We start from the raw sequence: 16656 nt of genomic DNA on the forward strand, positions 1-16656 counted from the left end.
AACGGCCACGCTCAAAATGGTGTATTTTATGTGCCATCCGCACAAGAGCCAGTCTAGCGGCACTGGCAACGATCTCGCTCAAACGCTGAATTTGGTTGATGGAAACTGGAAGCAGGTTAGAACTGGCAACAGGAAGGGTATTTGATCATAGAAAATCTGCTTCAACAAATTCAGTCTGACTCATGGAAAATTGGGCGTTATGTGATGTTGTTTTCATCCTGGTCTGTTCTGATGGATTAGATCTATGATCAAAAGGCATTCTAACCATGACCATTCTGCATTGAATCTCCATTTTTAGAAATTAGGACCATAAGGAACTTTTGGCAGCTTGGAATGAGGATCAAGCCCACCAGTTTCAGTGTTACTTAACAAGTCATCAACATCTCACATGTTTCTCCCAAACTATTGATGGCTTCTTCAATAAATGTAAACAAAATATAGGCATGAGCATGGCTGTGAGGTAAGAAGTTTCAGATTCAGTCTCTGAGTGGCACCTTTGGCATGTGTCTTCTATAACCCCAGGCTAACCAAAGCCTTGTCAGTAGATGAGAACTGAAAAAACCCATTTTATATCATCCAAATGTGGTCGATGCCAGCCCCCTTGTCCCGACTGGCTCCTGTGCCGGTGGCACATGAAAAGCACTGTCCGAACGTGGCGGATACCAGTGCCAGTGGAACATAAAAAGCACCCGGTACACTCGGAGTGGTTGGCGTTAGGAAGGGCCTCCAGCTGTAGCAAAACACTGCCAGATCATATTGGAGCCTGGTTCAGCCTCCAGGCTTCCCAGACCCTCAGTCGAACCATCCAACCATCCAACCCATGCCAGCATGGAAAACGGACGTTAAACTATGAGGATTTTATATATGTATATATATGCACACACACACACATTCATGTGTGTGTTACTGTCTTCTTGCCTAGACTTCACATGATAGTTGTAAACGAGTGTTTCCATCATGCATGCAGTGTCCTGTTTCCAATTTTTCATGAAAACATGTCTGGTCTTGGAGAAATAATATCTTCGCGACAGGTGAGTGTTGGCGGCAGGAAGGGCATCTGACCATAGAAAAATCTGCCTTCACAAATTAAGTGCAAACATGGAAAAGTGGACATTAAAACAATGATAATTAAAAAAATTCATGACTGGCACAATTCATAGGATACCAATGTTGTGTAGGTTATTGTTAATATATAGAAACAAGACTATATTTTACTGTGAAGTTAGGTGTTAGGACTTTTTATGTAATTGATATATTTGTGAGAAATAGCAGTCAAATCTCTTTCCGTTTGTATCTACCACCTTAAAATGGATACATTGGTTAGAGTGAAAAGTACCATGTGAGCGTGATCGTTACCAGTGTTGCCTTACTGGCACTTGTGCCGGTGGTACGTGGAAAACAACATTCGAGCGAGGGTGATGCCAGTACCGCTGGACTGGCTCCTGTGAAGGTGACACGTAAAAACACCATGTGAGCGTGGCCTTTGCCAGTACTGCTTGACTGGCCCTCGTGCCGGTGGCATGTAAAAGCACCCTCTACACTCTGGGAGTGGTTGACTTTAGGAAGGGCATCCAGCTGTAGAAACTTTACCAGATCAGATTGGAGCCTGGTGCAGCCATCTGGCTCACCAGTCCCCAGTCAAACCATCCAACCCATGCCAGCATGGAAAGCGGACGTTAAACGATGATTATGATGAAGATGCTTGAAAAGAATATGGGTGTAGCTTGAATGAATTTGACTACTTATTTCCCTTCTTACTTAGGGTTTACCTGGGGTTAAATACCAATATCAATAATCTTATTGTAGTAGCAGTACTTTGGTGTTCTCTGTTCTACTAATTCTATTAATAATTATTTGCTAGCATACATTCGGTTATCGGTGAAAGAGTTAGTGTACATTTCTATAATTAGTGCTATTACTATGATACATATCTTTGCTGTTTTACTTTCTTAGCATGTAATTTGTGTAATTAATCTTTTATTTATTTATTGCAGGTTGATGAAGATTATATTCAAGACAAATTCAACTTAACAGGTCTCAATGAACAAGTCCCTCATTATAGACAGGCTCTGGATATGATATTAGACCTCGAGCCAGGTACTCAATCTATTGGCTTTTGTCTTGGTTCTTAATTTAAAAAATTTTTTTTTCCATGAGACACATCCATTATACTCTTGGAATGGTTGGTGTTAGGAAGGGCATCCAACCAGAGAAACCATGCCAAACCAAACTGGAACTTAGTGCAGCTCTCTGGCTTACCAGTTTCAGTCGAACTGTCCAACCCATGCCAGCATGGAAGCAGACACTAAATGATGATGATGACTATGACCAAATGATCAAGCTATTCAATTAGGTGCACTTGGGGATGTGAATGACTTTGTGGTTAAGAAGTTCCCAGTTCAATCCCTCTGCACAGTACATTGGACAAGTGGCTTTTTCTATAGCCTTGAGTTGTTCCAAGCCTTGTCAGTGAAATTCAATAGAACTAATTCATCTCCCTGTTTCACCCTCTATTACCTTTTCATCTACTATGTTGTAAACATTCAGTTAAGGTCTCCAATCTGAAGATAACACATGGGTACCTCCTTTGCCAGTTTTGGAAACCCTGCAAAAATTTCATGAGTGCTACCTTGCTATGCTTTAAACTTTTAAAATGTTACTTATTTTTGTTGTGTTTTGTATCAAAACCCTTCTACTTTATTGTGACACAGTTAAGCTTACAGCTGAGGATAAGTATCAGATCATTCTGATCAAAGTTTGATCTGAACTCTTTGACTACAGACTCTGTATGTGGTGACTAGTATATACAACAGCTTGTTAAAGATTCAGCTCATTGCATTAAGACCATTCAATATCATGGAATACTTTTGACCATGAGACATTGTAAAGAAACAGATATTATAACTGGAGATGAAAATTCATCTGGTTGTTCAGTTTGAACTTTGAGCAAGAATAATGAGGTTTCTCTAAATCAGAGAAATTAGAAATTAGTTGCTAATTAGATTAAAAATATTAAAAGCATCAGCTGCAATAGAGATGCAATTTTCAATATCGTTTTAACCTCCACTTTTCTATACTTGCATGGGGCAGATGTAACTTGTTTGAGGTAGATTTTCTGTGGCCAAATGCTCTTCCTGTTACCAACACTCTTCTGTTTTCGAGGAAAGTAACATTTTTCCCATCTTGCTTTCAACATTGAACAACTCTATGGCTTGGCATGTTTACTTGGATATATTGTAAACAAATGATGCCTTTTTTTTCAATTAGTGTATACCTGTTAAGACAAGGGGGAGACACTCATAAGTACAGATGTATATGGAATGGGCTTCTCACTGTTTCCATCTACCAACTTCACTCACAATGCTTGATTAACCCATGTCTGTAGAAAACACTGACAGTACCCACACAGTGGGAATGAACAGTTAAATGTATTTTGCTTCTTAACCATATAGCCATGCCAGCATTTATTCCTGTTGTATAAAAATATATCATTACAGTTGACTGGTTATTAGTAAAACCAGTAGCTTTTGGTGAGATCAAAACAGTTCCTTGCTAGTATTAATCTAATAAATTTGATGTCTCTGTAAATGTCAATCATTAAATATTTGTGTTTAGGAGATCATTTTACAGTGGTTTGCAGATTGTATTATTTTGTTGTGATGGCTTTCTTGTGACATCAGTCAGCATTTCTCTCACAGATAAACTGTTGTAATATTTGCACTTTTTAGCTTGCATAAGAAATTAGCAGAGATTGTTGCATTCCTAATTCACTTCAGCACAGCAGATCTTGGATGTGATAATGCACAAAGCTTTTACATTAGTTTCAAATGCAGTCCATTTTCATGAGAAACATGTCGCTTTGCATTCGGAAAGAACATGAAAATATAGTTGAGACGTTTTGAATATATTTCCAAGTGTTTGTGAAGTTATAGTATAGAAGGGAGGTAACTTTTTTTCAGTGTCGCTGTATGCATATATGGGTGGACAAACGTGCTTTGTCCATAGTTTAGAATTTGTTTGCACCTCCAAACAGTCATCCTAATGTTAGAAAGGACCAAGAGTCCTGTTCATAGCATCAGAACTTGCTTCCTTGTTTTAGAAAAAAAAGACATTCAGGGAAAAGTAAAAGAGAGAATAGAGTAGTTGCTGTTTAACTCCATATCAACCTTCATGCAGCGGAATGGACATAAATTTCAATGTTATGTAAACACTCGAAAGAAATATGAAGATAAGGTAGAAGTATATCAGATAAACTAGATTACCTAAGTACAGATAGGCTATATATAGTCAAAAAAAAAAGAAAAAGAAGGTAGCTGCTTTAGATTCTATATCATATGGCTACCTTCACAAATTTAGACAGTGTATACTCCTTCACTAACACAAATGTACTAACTGAAAGACATAGGTAAGTTTTCTATGACTGTCATGTTCTTAATTGCAAAGCAAATGAAAATGTGAAAGTTTTCAGAACTAATTTTTACTGAAATTGTATTGTGATTGTATATGTTCTAATTTAAGTGTGACTGCTGGCTGTTAATAGCTTGTGTAAACTCTATTATCACATTGTATCTGTCCAAGCTTCTTCACTGTGAAGATCTGTTTTCTTGTGTTAGACGATGATGGGGATGACTGCGTTAATAAAGACCAGCTGGAGCAGGCTGCTGACATGCTTTATGGACTGATTCATGCTAGATATATCCTAACAAATGCTGGTCTCAGTACTATGGTAAGAATTTGTCTGCTTCCTGCCATGACCCTGTCTGATGGAATGTTCATTTTGTTTTCAAAAGAAATTTGTTGTTCTTGTCTCACACCTTGCATATGACATTCTCAATTTGAACTGCCTTCAAGTGTGTTTGTTTTTCTGTCTGACTTTAATATTTGTTTCATGAAAAGAGAGGGGGGGAAATCTGAAGATAATATTTTAGGACGGCTAAATTTTACTGCTGTCTTTAGGCTGAAATAGAATATATTTTAGTGTTTCATATTTATATAATTTATTGCATTGCATCTGAAATGAAGGGTTTGCCTCTAGCTTATGATGAGTTAGAACCATCAATCAAGATCTATGAAATTGATGCAGGTGATACGGTGCTTCAGCAGTTAGCAGTTAGGATATTGTGGAATTATGTAGCAGATGAATACATATTCTAAGGAAGTGGCATTTTCTATGACACGCATATTTTCCTTAGCAAAAGGATTCTAATAGTCTGAGAAAATTGAAGATGTTTGATTAACTAACCAATTGCAAGATCTTAAAGCCATTTGAATTTTAAATACTTGCTTCCCAACCACATGCTTATGAATTCAGTCCCATTGCATGGCACCTTGGGCAAGTGTTCTGGGCCAACCAAAGCCTTATCAGTGGATTTGGTAGATGGAAACTGAAGGGAACCCATTGTATATATATGTATATGCGTTGTTGTATGTAGGTGTTGAAGATGCAACAACTGAAGATTTTTCGATCTTGATAACATAGGGAACTTACGTACTGTAGAAGAAAGCAAATGAAGACCAGAAGTACAGGACCGCAGTAAATGATTGATTAGAAATGTGATTACATGTGCCCTTGCCTTGACATTGTGTGGTAGTTGTAGATGAATGTCACTGTCATTGCAAGCAGTGTCATTCTCTAAAAACATGTCTTGCTTGGAAATGGGTGAGAATTAGTGGCCAACAGACCATCTTGCTGTAGAACACCTGCTTCAATAAACTCCATGCATGCATGGAAAAGAGAGGGGGTGGAGTTAAAATGATTATGATGATGTAAATTTAGTAACTAGGTATAAGAAGTATGGATAATACATTAACTAACTTATAACTGATCAACTGATTAGACAATTACTTAGTCCTGAGAATCTTGAATGTCATATGCTGCAATTCAATATATTTTATTGCCATTAGAGGCATGGCTTTTTTTATATAGAGAATTTAGATATGATTAAAGGAGTTGTGCATTTTCTCCTCCCGCAATTTCTGGTTATAATTTTTGTAGTGGTGTTTTGTTTTTTTTTTGTTTTTTTTTAAATATGAATTTTGCAAGTTTGCATCCGTTTCCAAAATTCTTTTTTCTTTTTTTGCTGTTTTATTTTTATTACACATACACAGAGACACACACACACACACACACACAGTAATTCCTTTCTGCAGGGTTTGTTGATCGGAACTGGTTGGGCGAGAGTTGATGGCTGTAAATGATTTATCTTTATACAGATGATGAACTTGAAGATAATCCAAACCAAAGTGATTTGATTGAGCAAGCTGCTGAGATGCTGTATGGTTTGATCCATGCACGCTACATAATGACAAATAGGGGCATAGCTCAAATGGTAAGCTTAGCCGTTAACCAGCTTTTTTATTTTCTATTGCTGTTCTATTTAAAATACATTTTCAGATTTAGCTTAAGGCTTCCCCCTAGTGTGTAGCGTCGTATTCACACATTTAATTCTCTTTAGGATCGTTTAAAGACGGTTGGGAATGGAATGTTAATATTAACAGTTTCTTTAACCCATTAGCATTTAAACCAGCTATGTCTGGCTTAAATATTCTACCTGTTTTATGTTCAGACCAAACAGATCCAGCCTCTCACATCTACCTGACGATGTTGTTCTGAAACTAAATAATCATATCATCGAAATCTGAGCTATGAGATAATGCATGATTAATTCAAAACAATGTCATTGGATAAGTGTTACATTTGACAGAGTAATCTGAATGCTGATGGGTTAAAATTATCATCTCCTGTTGTTTGAATATGAATTTTTATCAGAATTAATTATGGGTTTAAATTTTGAAGATATTCTGTCTCAAACAACCTAGTTATCTTTTCATCAGTTAGTAAAACTTCATCTAGCAATGGGAGTAAATATCTAAGCGTACAGCTGCATCCATTCTAGTATGATCAGGTATTTGTAATGGGTTTGTTAGCTTGGTTTGGCTACATGATTGCTGTATTTTATTTCTGCTTACTAAACCATCATTTTAACCTTTTTTAAGTTCTGTGGTTTATTCCTGTTTTCTTACACCCAATAAATCCCAACTACGGTACTAACTGTCTCCACTCTTATATCTTAATTAAATCTTTAGTTCATTTAGGGCATGCCAAAAATTAGCAAAATACTTCTTACTGCTTCAATTTTTGTGAATATTTGAAAAAAACTATTTTATCAAATGTTAATAAATGCTGTTGGAAATGTCTTTGTAAATATCTTAAGCAAAAATTGACAATAGAATTGTAAAAATGCATTTATAGAATGGACCTGTTTCAACAGAGGGTTTCCTATAATGATTATTTGATTTGCTGCATATAGCAGCCAAATTTCTCTAACATTACACCTTACAGTCTTGGAAAAGAAAAGAACACATTGGATAATGAAGTCCTACATATCCTTAAACCATTGGTATGATCATGGTTGAATGCCTTTCACTATAGGTCTACTTGATCAAAGCACAGGCCAAATGGATAAAAAGTTCACATCGCCTTCCATATTAATTTTCTACAAGGCATGCTAGGCAAGTTGTTTTCTATGATAGCTGTGAGTCACTTTAGACCTTAAGTGAGTTGAAGTAGTCAAATGACTGAAACTAGTAAAAGTATATTACTTTCTTATGGTAAACATTATCCAAAATGTACTTTAGACGTATTGATATTACTGTTGATTTAGCCCTTAGAGAAATCTCTTCTTAATCTTACATGCTAGCAAGATCCTGGGCCAACTCTTGCTGCATCAGCTCATAGGAAATGTGTAGGTATGTGAGGAATGATTAATAATTTCTCATGCTAAAGTCTCTGGAAAATTTGGTTTCCAAGCATGAAGCGAAGTGCATTTTAATCCAGTGTGAATCAAAAGCAATTGTTCAGTTTATTTCTATTATCATCAATAACATGCCTTTAAAATGAGTCTTGCAGGATTTAGTTCCATCCTTATACAATCTTGCTGTTGTTGATTTAAACATGCACCTGTTAACTACTGGGGTTGATTTGACTGTACTCTTTCCCCTCAATTTGTAGCTATGCAACTATAATTAGTGTGATATAAACATTTATTCTAAATATAGGATAATGGTTACTACACACTTGTAAATAGATTTATGCATTCCTTAAACTCAATTTTTTAAATTTATATTCTTTGTTTTATGTTTGCCTGCAGTAAAATGTTTGGAACACAATTATTATATGATATGTAGCTTTAGAAAACTTGCTTTACTGCAGAAACAAATACACTGAAATTCTAATTCAGCATCTAAATTAGTATAAAATAATTATAAACCTCTATTATAAGAATATAGACAACTATAGAATTAAACTACTGTTTAGAAGTGGTCTGCAGTGAATTAGAACTGTAGTATAACCATTTGATTTATGAAACAAATATTGCCACCTAGCAGTACATCACCTGTATTTCATAAAGACATTGTTGTTTTGACAGATTGAAAAATGGCAGCAAGGTGACTTTGGTTACTGTCCTCGGGTTTATTGTGAGAACCAACCCATGCTACCTATTGGTAAGTTTGCTGATTAAGTTCTCATGTCAGTCCTCATCGAATAGTTGAGTTGCGAAAGTGTTGCTGTCATGAATTGAAACACCATTACTGATTTTGCATGCTTATGGTTGAGGTATATTTTTATTTTTCACCTCTTAAAACATTACCTAGAAGCCAATACCAGTCCATCGTCCAGTTTATCACCATCACTTAGCACCTGAAAGTGGGAGCTTGGAAAACGGTCATTGATATTTCCCTTCTCTGACTAAGCTTCTGGGGTGGGGGGGACCGTTGATTAGAAAAACTAATTTGCAAGGATTCATATTCTACATATCCTAATACATTTGTATTCAGTACATTTTCTAATTAGGGAATCTAGCTGTAGAAACTCTGCCAGATCAGATTGGAGCCTGGTGCAGCCTTCTGGCTTGCCAGTCCTCAGCCAAATCGTCCAACCCATGCTAGCATGGAAAGCGGACGTTAAACAATGATGATGATGATGAAATGGTAACTTGAAATGTTCATGCCTTTTCTCAGCTCATAAGTAATCTAAATGGAATAGCTACTTTTCAAATGGATTATAGGCTTGGCCCAGCAGGAGCTCTGTTTCATGTGTACACACTCTAGTTAAAATGAATGAGATAGTTATATAAAAATGACTGCTCAAACAATTCACTGTCCCTTTTATGTATTTATGAAAGCAAGTGTTAAAGAAAGAACGAAGTGAATTTATTAAAAGTGTTGTTAATTTATTAAAAATTTCTTAACATTGAATTTGGATAGTCAGATTAACTATGACTATGTTAGTTATGTTTTTTAACTGAGTGTTTACTGCTTAGCTGACATGTTGCTGAGGGACTGACTAAGAGATAATTCATTGTCTAGTGGCCACTGGTAGGCTGACAGCTTAATGAACTGGCTAAGTGAACCTGGATCGTTTATGCATAGTGAAAACCTTATGCTGAGTGCTCATGGAGTTTATTTGAAAGGTTTAATGGTTGTGTATTTTGTTAAGTGTAGGAATGTCTATGACCGGTTTATTCATAAAATTTGTAAGTTTAAATTTTACTTTGTCAAACTTGTTGCTGAAAACTAGTGTGTGACTTTACAGAGTTGTCTTTAAAAAAGCAGTATTGTATTGCTGTTGCCAGTACCGCCTGACTGGCCTTCGTGCGGGTGACACGTAAAAGCACCCACTACACTCTCTGAGTGGTTGGCGTTAGGAAGGGCATCCAGCTGTAGAAACTCTGCAAAATCAGATTGGAGCCTGGTGTTGCCATCCGGTTTCACCAGTCCTCAGTCAAATCGTCCAACCCATGCTAGCATGGAAAGCGGACGTTAAACGATGATGATGATGAGCCCTTAAAAGAAAAAAAGGTTAAATATTTTCTTATTCTTGTGAGTTTTATTTTTTCATTCTAAACCGATAATTATTTTGTTGTTATTGCTTAGGCATGTACAGTATGAAGAATCATTTTTTTTCTTCTTTTCTGAATACTGCAACTATTTAAGTTATTCCCCTTGTGTATTTAACAGGTCTCACTGATGTACCTGGTGAAGCAATGGTGAAGCTGTACTGTCCAAAATGCCAAGATGTTTACACACCTAAGTCTTCTCGTCATCACCACACGGATGGAGCATATTTTGGCTCTGGTTTCCCACACATGTTGTTCATGGTCCATCCAGAATACAGACCTAAGCGTCCTGCAAACCAGTTTATTCCAAGGTAGAGTGCTGATTGCTTTTCACCAGCAATAATCTGACAGTAGGGAATCTGTGTGTGTGTATGTATATATATATATATATATACTCTTTTACTCTTTTACTTGTTTCAGTCATTTGACTGCGGCCATGCTGGAGCACCGCCTTTAGTTGAATCAAATCGACCCCAGGACTTATTCTTTGTAAGCCTAGTACTTATTCTATCAGGTCACTTTTTGCCGAACCGCTAAGTTATGGGGATGTGAACACACCAGCATCGGTTGTCAAGTGATGCTGGGGGGTGGGACAAACACATACATATATATACATATATACGATGGACTTCTTCCAGTTTCCGTCTACCAAATCCACTCACAAGGCTTTGGTCGGCCCGAGGCTATAGTAGAAGACACTTGCCCAAGGTGCCACGCAGTGGGACTGAACCCGGAACCATGTGGTTGGTAAGCAAGCTACTTACCACACAGCCACTCCTGCGCCTATATATATATATATATATGTATATTTTTTCGCTTGTTCCAGTCATTTGACTGCAGCCATGCAGGAGCACTGTCTCCTAGTTGAATAAATTGAGCCCAGGACATACTCTTTGTGAGCCTAGTACTTATTCTGTTGGGCTCTTCTGCGAAACTGTTAAGTTACGAGGATGTAAACTCACCAACATTGGTTGTCAAGCGATGGTGGAGAACAAACACACACGTGCATGTGTGTGTGTGTTCCCCCACCATTGCTTGACAACTGATGTTGGTGTGTTTACATCCTGATAGCTTAGTGGTCTCTTTCTCTCTATCTATCTATCTATCTATATATATATATATATATATATATATATATATATATAAAGTAGTTGTATACTGCCAACTTAACGTGACAGTCCCAATAAGGGAATATACTACTGTTGTTTAACCCTAGGAAGCCAGACTGCTTCCTATTAGGCCTTGACACAATTTCTGTGCCCTTATCCATACAAGGGGGAGACAAACTCCTCCAACCAGCCCAGCCTGCATTCAGGGACATGTTTCTGAGTCTTTGCTCGTCATCAGCCTGAAGTAGCACGGCAGGCTAGCTGAAGAAATCTATCTAAGCTTTGTATGGATATACTATTTCAGTGAAATACTATTCACTGGTAAATATATACATACATACATACACACGACAGGCTTTCAGTTTCTGTCTACCAAATCCACTCACAAGGCTTGAGGCTATAGTAGAAGACACTTGCCCATGGTGCCAAGCAGTGGGACTGACCCAGAACCATGTGGTTGGGAAGCAAGCTTCTTTATTTCATATATATTGGCCATTAAGGCCTTACAAAGAGGGGACGAACAAGGACAGACAGACATAAAGAAGCTGCGGGCTGGACATAGACATTAATGAGATGGTGATAACAAAAAGAATGAAATAGAAATGGGAGGGGCGCCGGCGCCCACCGACCAATGACCCTTGAAAACCTTGTTCAGTACAATTCATTAATTCATTATTATAAATCATTATAGCAAACTTCCTACCACACCTGTCCCTATACATAAATATAAATTCTATGTAATTGCAATCCTTACTGTCATCAGAACTCTATGAATAGTTTTTGTTTTAATGGTTTCAATTATGTAACAACCAACCAGTTACTTGGGCTAAAGATATGTTACTAGTTCACAGGGACTTCAACATTTTGTGGCCATATCTCTAATGAAATACACAGCTTGTGTGTTTGTTTATTTCAAAAACAATTGAGAATTTAGGATTTGCTGAAACGATTGGTTCATTGTCAAGCTAGTGTTAAGAAAATGATTTAACAAAAAGGTTCTAGCATATTAAGATGGAAGGTTTATTTTGAAATATAAGCATTTTAGATGTTGTGTACCAAAGACTCAGAAGTGGTATGGAAGGGAGTTAAACCATTTCATTACTATATTTCTGTGCTTAAATTAAATATGGACTGCTTTCATAAGACAACTTTTTCATTTATCAAAATATATAAAAATGATATTTGGAACACAGCTAAAGTTTTTACATATATCTATTATGGAATTTTTGTCTCAGACTACTTTAATTACAGATAAGTACAAGAAAATTAGTGAACCATTAGTTATACTCTTTTACTTGTTGCAGTCATTCGATTGTGGCCATGCTGGAGCACCGCCTTTAGTCGAGCAAATCGACCCCAGGACTTATTCTTTGTAAGCCTAGTACTTATTCTATTGGTCTCTTTTGCCGAACCGCTAAGTTGCGGGGACGTAAACACACCAGCATCGGTTGTCAAGCGATGTTGCGGGGACAAACATATACACACACATACATATATATACGACGGGCTTCTTTTAGTTTCCGTCTACCAAATCCACTGACAAGGCTTTGGTCAGCCTGAAGCTAGCACTTGCCCAAGGTGCTACACAGTAGGACTGAACCCGGAACCATGTGGTTGGTAAGCAAGCGACTAACCGCACAGCCACTCCTGCGCATATATTATTGAAACCTTTTTAAATATCATCATCATCATCATCGTTTAACGTCCGCTTTCCATGCTAGCATGGGTTGGACGATTTGACTGAGGACTGGCAAGCCAGAAGGCTGCACCAGGCTCCAATCTGATTTGGCAGAGTTTCTATAGCTGGATGCCCTTCCTAACGCCAACGACTCCGAGAGTGTAGTGGGTGCTTTTATGTGCCACCTGCACGGGAGCCAGTCTAGCGGCACTGGCATGACATAAAATTATTTCTCTGGCTACATTATTTAGTTTATTAAATGCTTTTATTTATTGCAAAAATGCTCTTAATTCCCTTCATTTTGTAATTCATTTTTGCTGTTATATATGACTTGGAGTGAAATTAATAAGCAAATAGTGCAAATTGCTTTAAAGCACAGCCTTTCTGGCCAATATCTCCTTAGAAGTTTCAAATCTCAGGTTAATTCAAGTTAGAAATTCTACCACTTCAACTTTAATCACAGGAATGATTCGGTTCGGTTTCTTGAGAAAAAGAAATAGATCTTCACTTTTGCTTACATTGTCCAGCTTCTTTAAACCCTAGAAATTCAAGCAAGTGGTAGAATTTCTCGCTCTTTCCTCTTGCCTTTAGCAGCTCACCTGCGACGGTCCGTCACCCTGTCCAGGTGGGGAACCTATACACCAATGAAACCAAGAAACCTGCCCTTATGAGCCGAGCATGGCTCGAGAAGGAACAAACAACAATGAAAATAGAAGGAAGGTGTTCTTGAGAAGGAACTGATGGTACATGTATTTTTTTAAATGCTTTGAATTCTTAGTATGAGAGTTTAAAGGAAGTTACAAGACTATTCTTGAAGTATTTGTTTTGGGTTTTTTTTGTTTGTCTAAAACCCTTGAGTCTGCTGTAGCAGTCTGTATTCATCTGATTATCTTTTAATCTCGCATTCATATATATTTTCAGATTATATGGTTTCAAGATTCACCCATTAGCATATCAACTCCAGTATCAGGCTGCTGCCAATTTCAAAATGCCCATTAGGGGAATGGGACACAGTAATAGCAAAAGGTAGGCTACTGTGTCAACCACAAGTGCCGACTCTGAGCAGACCAGCTGTCAGTTCCTGTAAAAAAAGAAAAAAAAAAATTGTATCTTTGTTACTGACAAAAACTCTTCCTGTCTCTTTTATTTTTTTTTTCTCCCCCTTTTTTTTTATATATATAGCAATCAGTTCTGAAATGTCATCTAGCTGCAACCATTTGTAGTTAACCTGCTGTTACTATGGAAATTCCAGCTGGTTTTTTTTCTGTAATCTGCACGTGGAAGTGTTTCAAAAGATGGACAAACAACTACTTTGGAAGTGGAAGGAAAAGCAAATACCATTCTGATACCTATAGTAATTATTCTGGAGACTGTTTTCTCATGTTTCTCTGGTTTTCTGACTGAAATCATAAACTGTATTAAATTGTTTTGATATTTTTTGCATCTCTCCTTAATGCTTAAGACAATTATTAGCATTGAAAATGAAGAAATCAGACGGAGAATGGAAATGACAAATATTACATTGGTGTGTGTGTCTGTGATATACACGCTATTTTAATAGCTACAATCAGCGTTATTATCCACCATCACTGAGTCATTGGTGATCTGTACAGCTTGTACAGAACAACTGCTGGGTCTATCAAGTGCTGAGCAAATCTTAACCCTTCCATAGTGTTTGTTAATCACCTGATCTTGACTCTGTATACTGTGAATATATGCAACATTTACTTTATACAATTTCTCCCTAAGTAATAGAAAAATTTTATTTTTAATTTAAATTTTATTTCACTGACTGACTTCATCTGGTTTCTGTTTTAGATAAAGGGGTGGGGGGTTTTTTTTTGTCTTTTTTTCTCTCTTCTCACTGGCCCTTTCATCATTACTACCTCCATCCCCCTCATCATCAAATGTAAACACACCCAAATGACTTAATACATACAATATAAAGCAAACTAAATTTTTCTTTCTAACTTATTTTTCCCATCAAAACTAATAACAATGGATGTTAGACCACAAGGAGATCTAACTCAATTACAGTTTTATATAAATGAATATATATAGATATGAAATTCACGTCTTCTCTTTCCTCCAAATTAATTTCACTCACGTTTTCCTTGTTAGAAAGCTTGCGGTGACTGTATATTTATGCATCAATAAAATCAACTCTTCTATCTTTTAACACATCTGACTTGCTTTAGCTGGTTTTTCATTACTAATCAATTCTAGATGCTGGCAACCAGCTCACAGTTACCTCAGACCACAGTAATCTTACAGGTATAATTTTTGTCTTTGTCTGGGGATGTTTTTTTTTTTCACCCATTAAGAAAATTTGGTATGTGGGGGTTGGCAAGTATTACAAAAACCAAATTATTGTGTACATAATTTGAATAAAATGACAAATCCTAAAAATTTCTGCTGTCATAGAGAATTCTTTGTCATTTTTGTTTTTAATGTTGAATCAAAATTGCAATGATCATTAGTCCTGTTGTTGCTTTTTGCCCTAGGTCAGACCTGTGATTAATAAGAAATCCAGCAGGTATTGGTTATCTTGTTACATTGCCTAATGTTTTCTCCCTTGCAAGACGAAAATTTGGTAGCTATTTCTCTCCAGTCATTTAACCATGTAGAAACTGTTTAGATGTCTTGTTTGGTTGGTGCTAAACACGTTAAATCCTTTCACTTGTTTCAGACATTGTAGTAGTGTGTTGCCATGCTTGTGCATTACTTTCAAGAGTCTGGTTTATCATATCAGCTCATGAATCTCTGAGATGTGTTCTTTTGTGGGACATAAAGGAACATGTCTTAAACAATATTGAGTTGTTTGGTTTTTGGGGGTTTTTTGTCTTGGTGAAGAATTGGAACAGTGTAAACACTAACAGACAATGATTTTTTGTTATCATCATCATCATCATCATTTAACATCCATCTTCCATGCTAGCATGGGTGTAAATTCCATTTGATAGATATAACCACTTGTGATTATAGGTGAAGACACTTGCCCAAGATACAGCATAGTGGTGGTTCAAATCTGGAACCCCACATATCTACTTAGTGAACTTCTTAATCAGGTGACCACAGGGAATTTGAATTCAGATATTTTTTTGTTATTGATTTAATCACAGTTGGCTTTGTAAACGGAAGTAATGGGTATTTGTATGTGGAAACTCGAGAGACTGGTTGGTTTTGTTATTGAGGGGTTGAAACAACTCGTGATCTAGAAGTTAGGATGTGGCACTCGTGATTGCTGTTGGGCTAAACACCTCATCTCATATTCTGGTTACTTTGACACCTGACATGGTACACCATGTATCTTATTTCTTTATTGCCCACAAGGGGCTAAACAAAGAGAGGACAAGCAAGGACAGACAAAGGTATTAAGTTGATTACATCGACCCCAGTGTGTAACTGGTGCTTAATTTATCGACCCTGAAAGGATGTAAGGCAAAGCTGACCTCGGCAGAATTTGAACTCAGAACGTAATGGCAGACAAAATACTGCTAAGCATTTCGCCCAGTGTGCTAATGTTTCTGCCAACTCGCCGCCATTTAAAAATATAGAAGGGACAAACAAGAACAGACAAAGGGATTAAGTCAATTACGTCTATCCCAGTGCGTAACGTACTTAATTTATCGACCCCGAAAGAATGAAAGGCAAAGTCGACCTCGGTGGAATTTGAACTCAGAACGTAGCGGCAGACGAAATACCGCTAAGCATTTCACCCGGTGTGCTAACGTTTCTGCCAACTTGCTGCCTTGTACCTGTTCAAGCAACGTCAATTTGATGGAGGGTGTGTTGATCACTATAACCAAATCATATGTGCAGGTTGTTCACCAACAAATTGCAGAACCATCTCTCAAAGTTACAAGAGACTACCATCATCAGGCATTGATGAAATATCTGCAAGTCGCTGGTTTATCCACCATATTGTACCAAAACAAGAAATTCTTTCTATAGTGAAGATTGCTTTTAC

At 37.1% G+C, this 16656-nt stretch overlaps 1 protein-coding gene across 2 annotated transcripts in view; it reads left to right on the forward strand.

Moving 5' to 3' along the window:
- LOC106871969 (casein kinase II subunit beta) overlaps positions 1–14869 on the forward strand; it is a 22975-nt gene extending 8106 nt beyond the window's left edge. For both annotated transcript variants that reach the window (XM_014918768.2, XM_014918760.2), the window contains exons 3-7: positions 1995–2097; positions 6214–6329; positions 8430–8505; positions 10021–10210; positions 13608–14869. In XM_014918768.2, coding sequence (XP_014774254.1) covers positions 1995–2097; positions 6214–6329; positions 8430–8505; positions 10021–10210; positions 13608–13716 — 594 coding nt within the window. In that variant the 3' untranslated portion in view covers positions 13717–14869. The remainder of the gene's footprint in view (positions 1–1994; positions 2098–6213; positions 6330–8429; positions 8506–10020; positions 10211–13607) is intronic.
- Positions 14870–16656: the final 1787 nt, after the last annotated feature.

Source organism: Octopus bimaculoides, chromosome 8 (assembly GCF_001194135.2).
Source record: "Octopus bimaculoides isolate UCB-OBI-ISO-001 chromosome 8, ASM119413v2, whole genome shotgun sequence".
Lineage (NCBI taxonomy): Eukaryota > Metazoa > Mollusca > Cephalopoda > Octopoda > Octopodidae > Octopus > Octopus bimaculoides.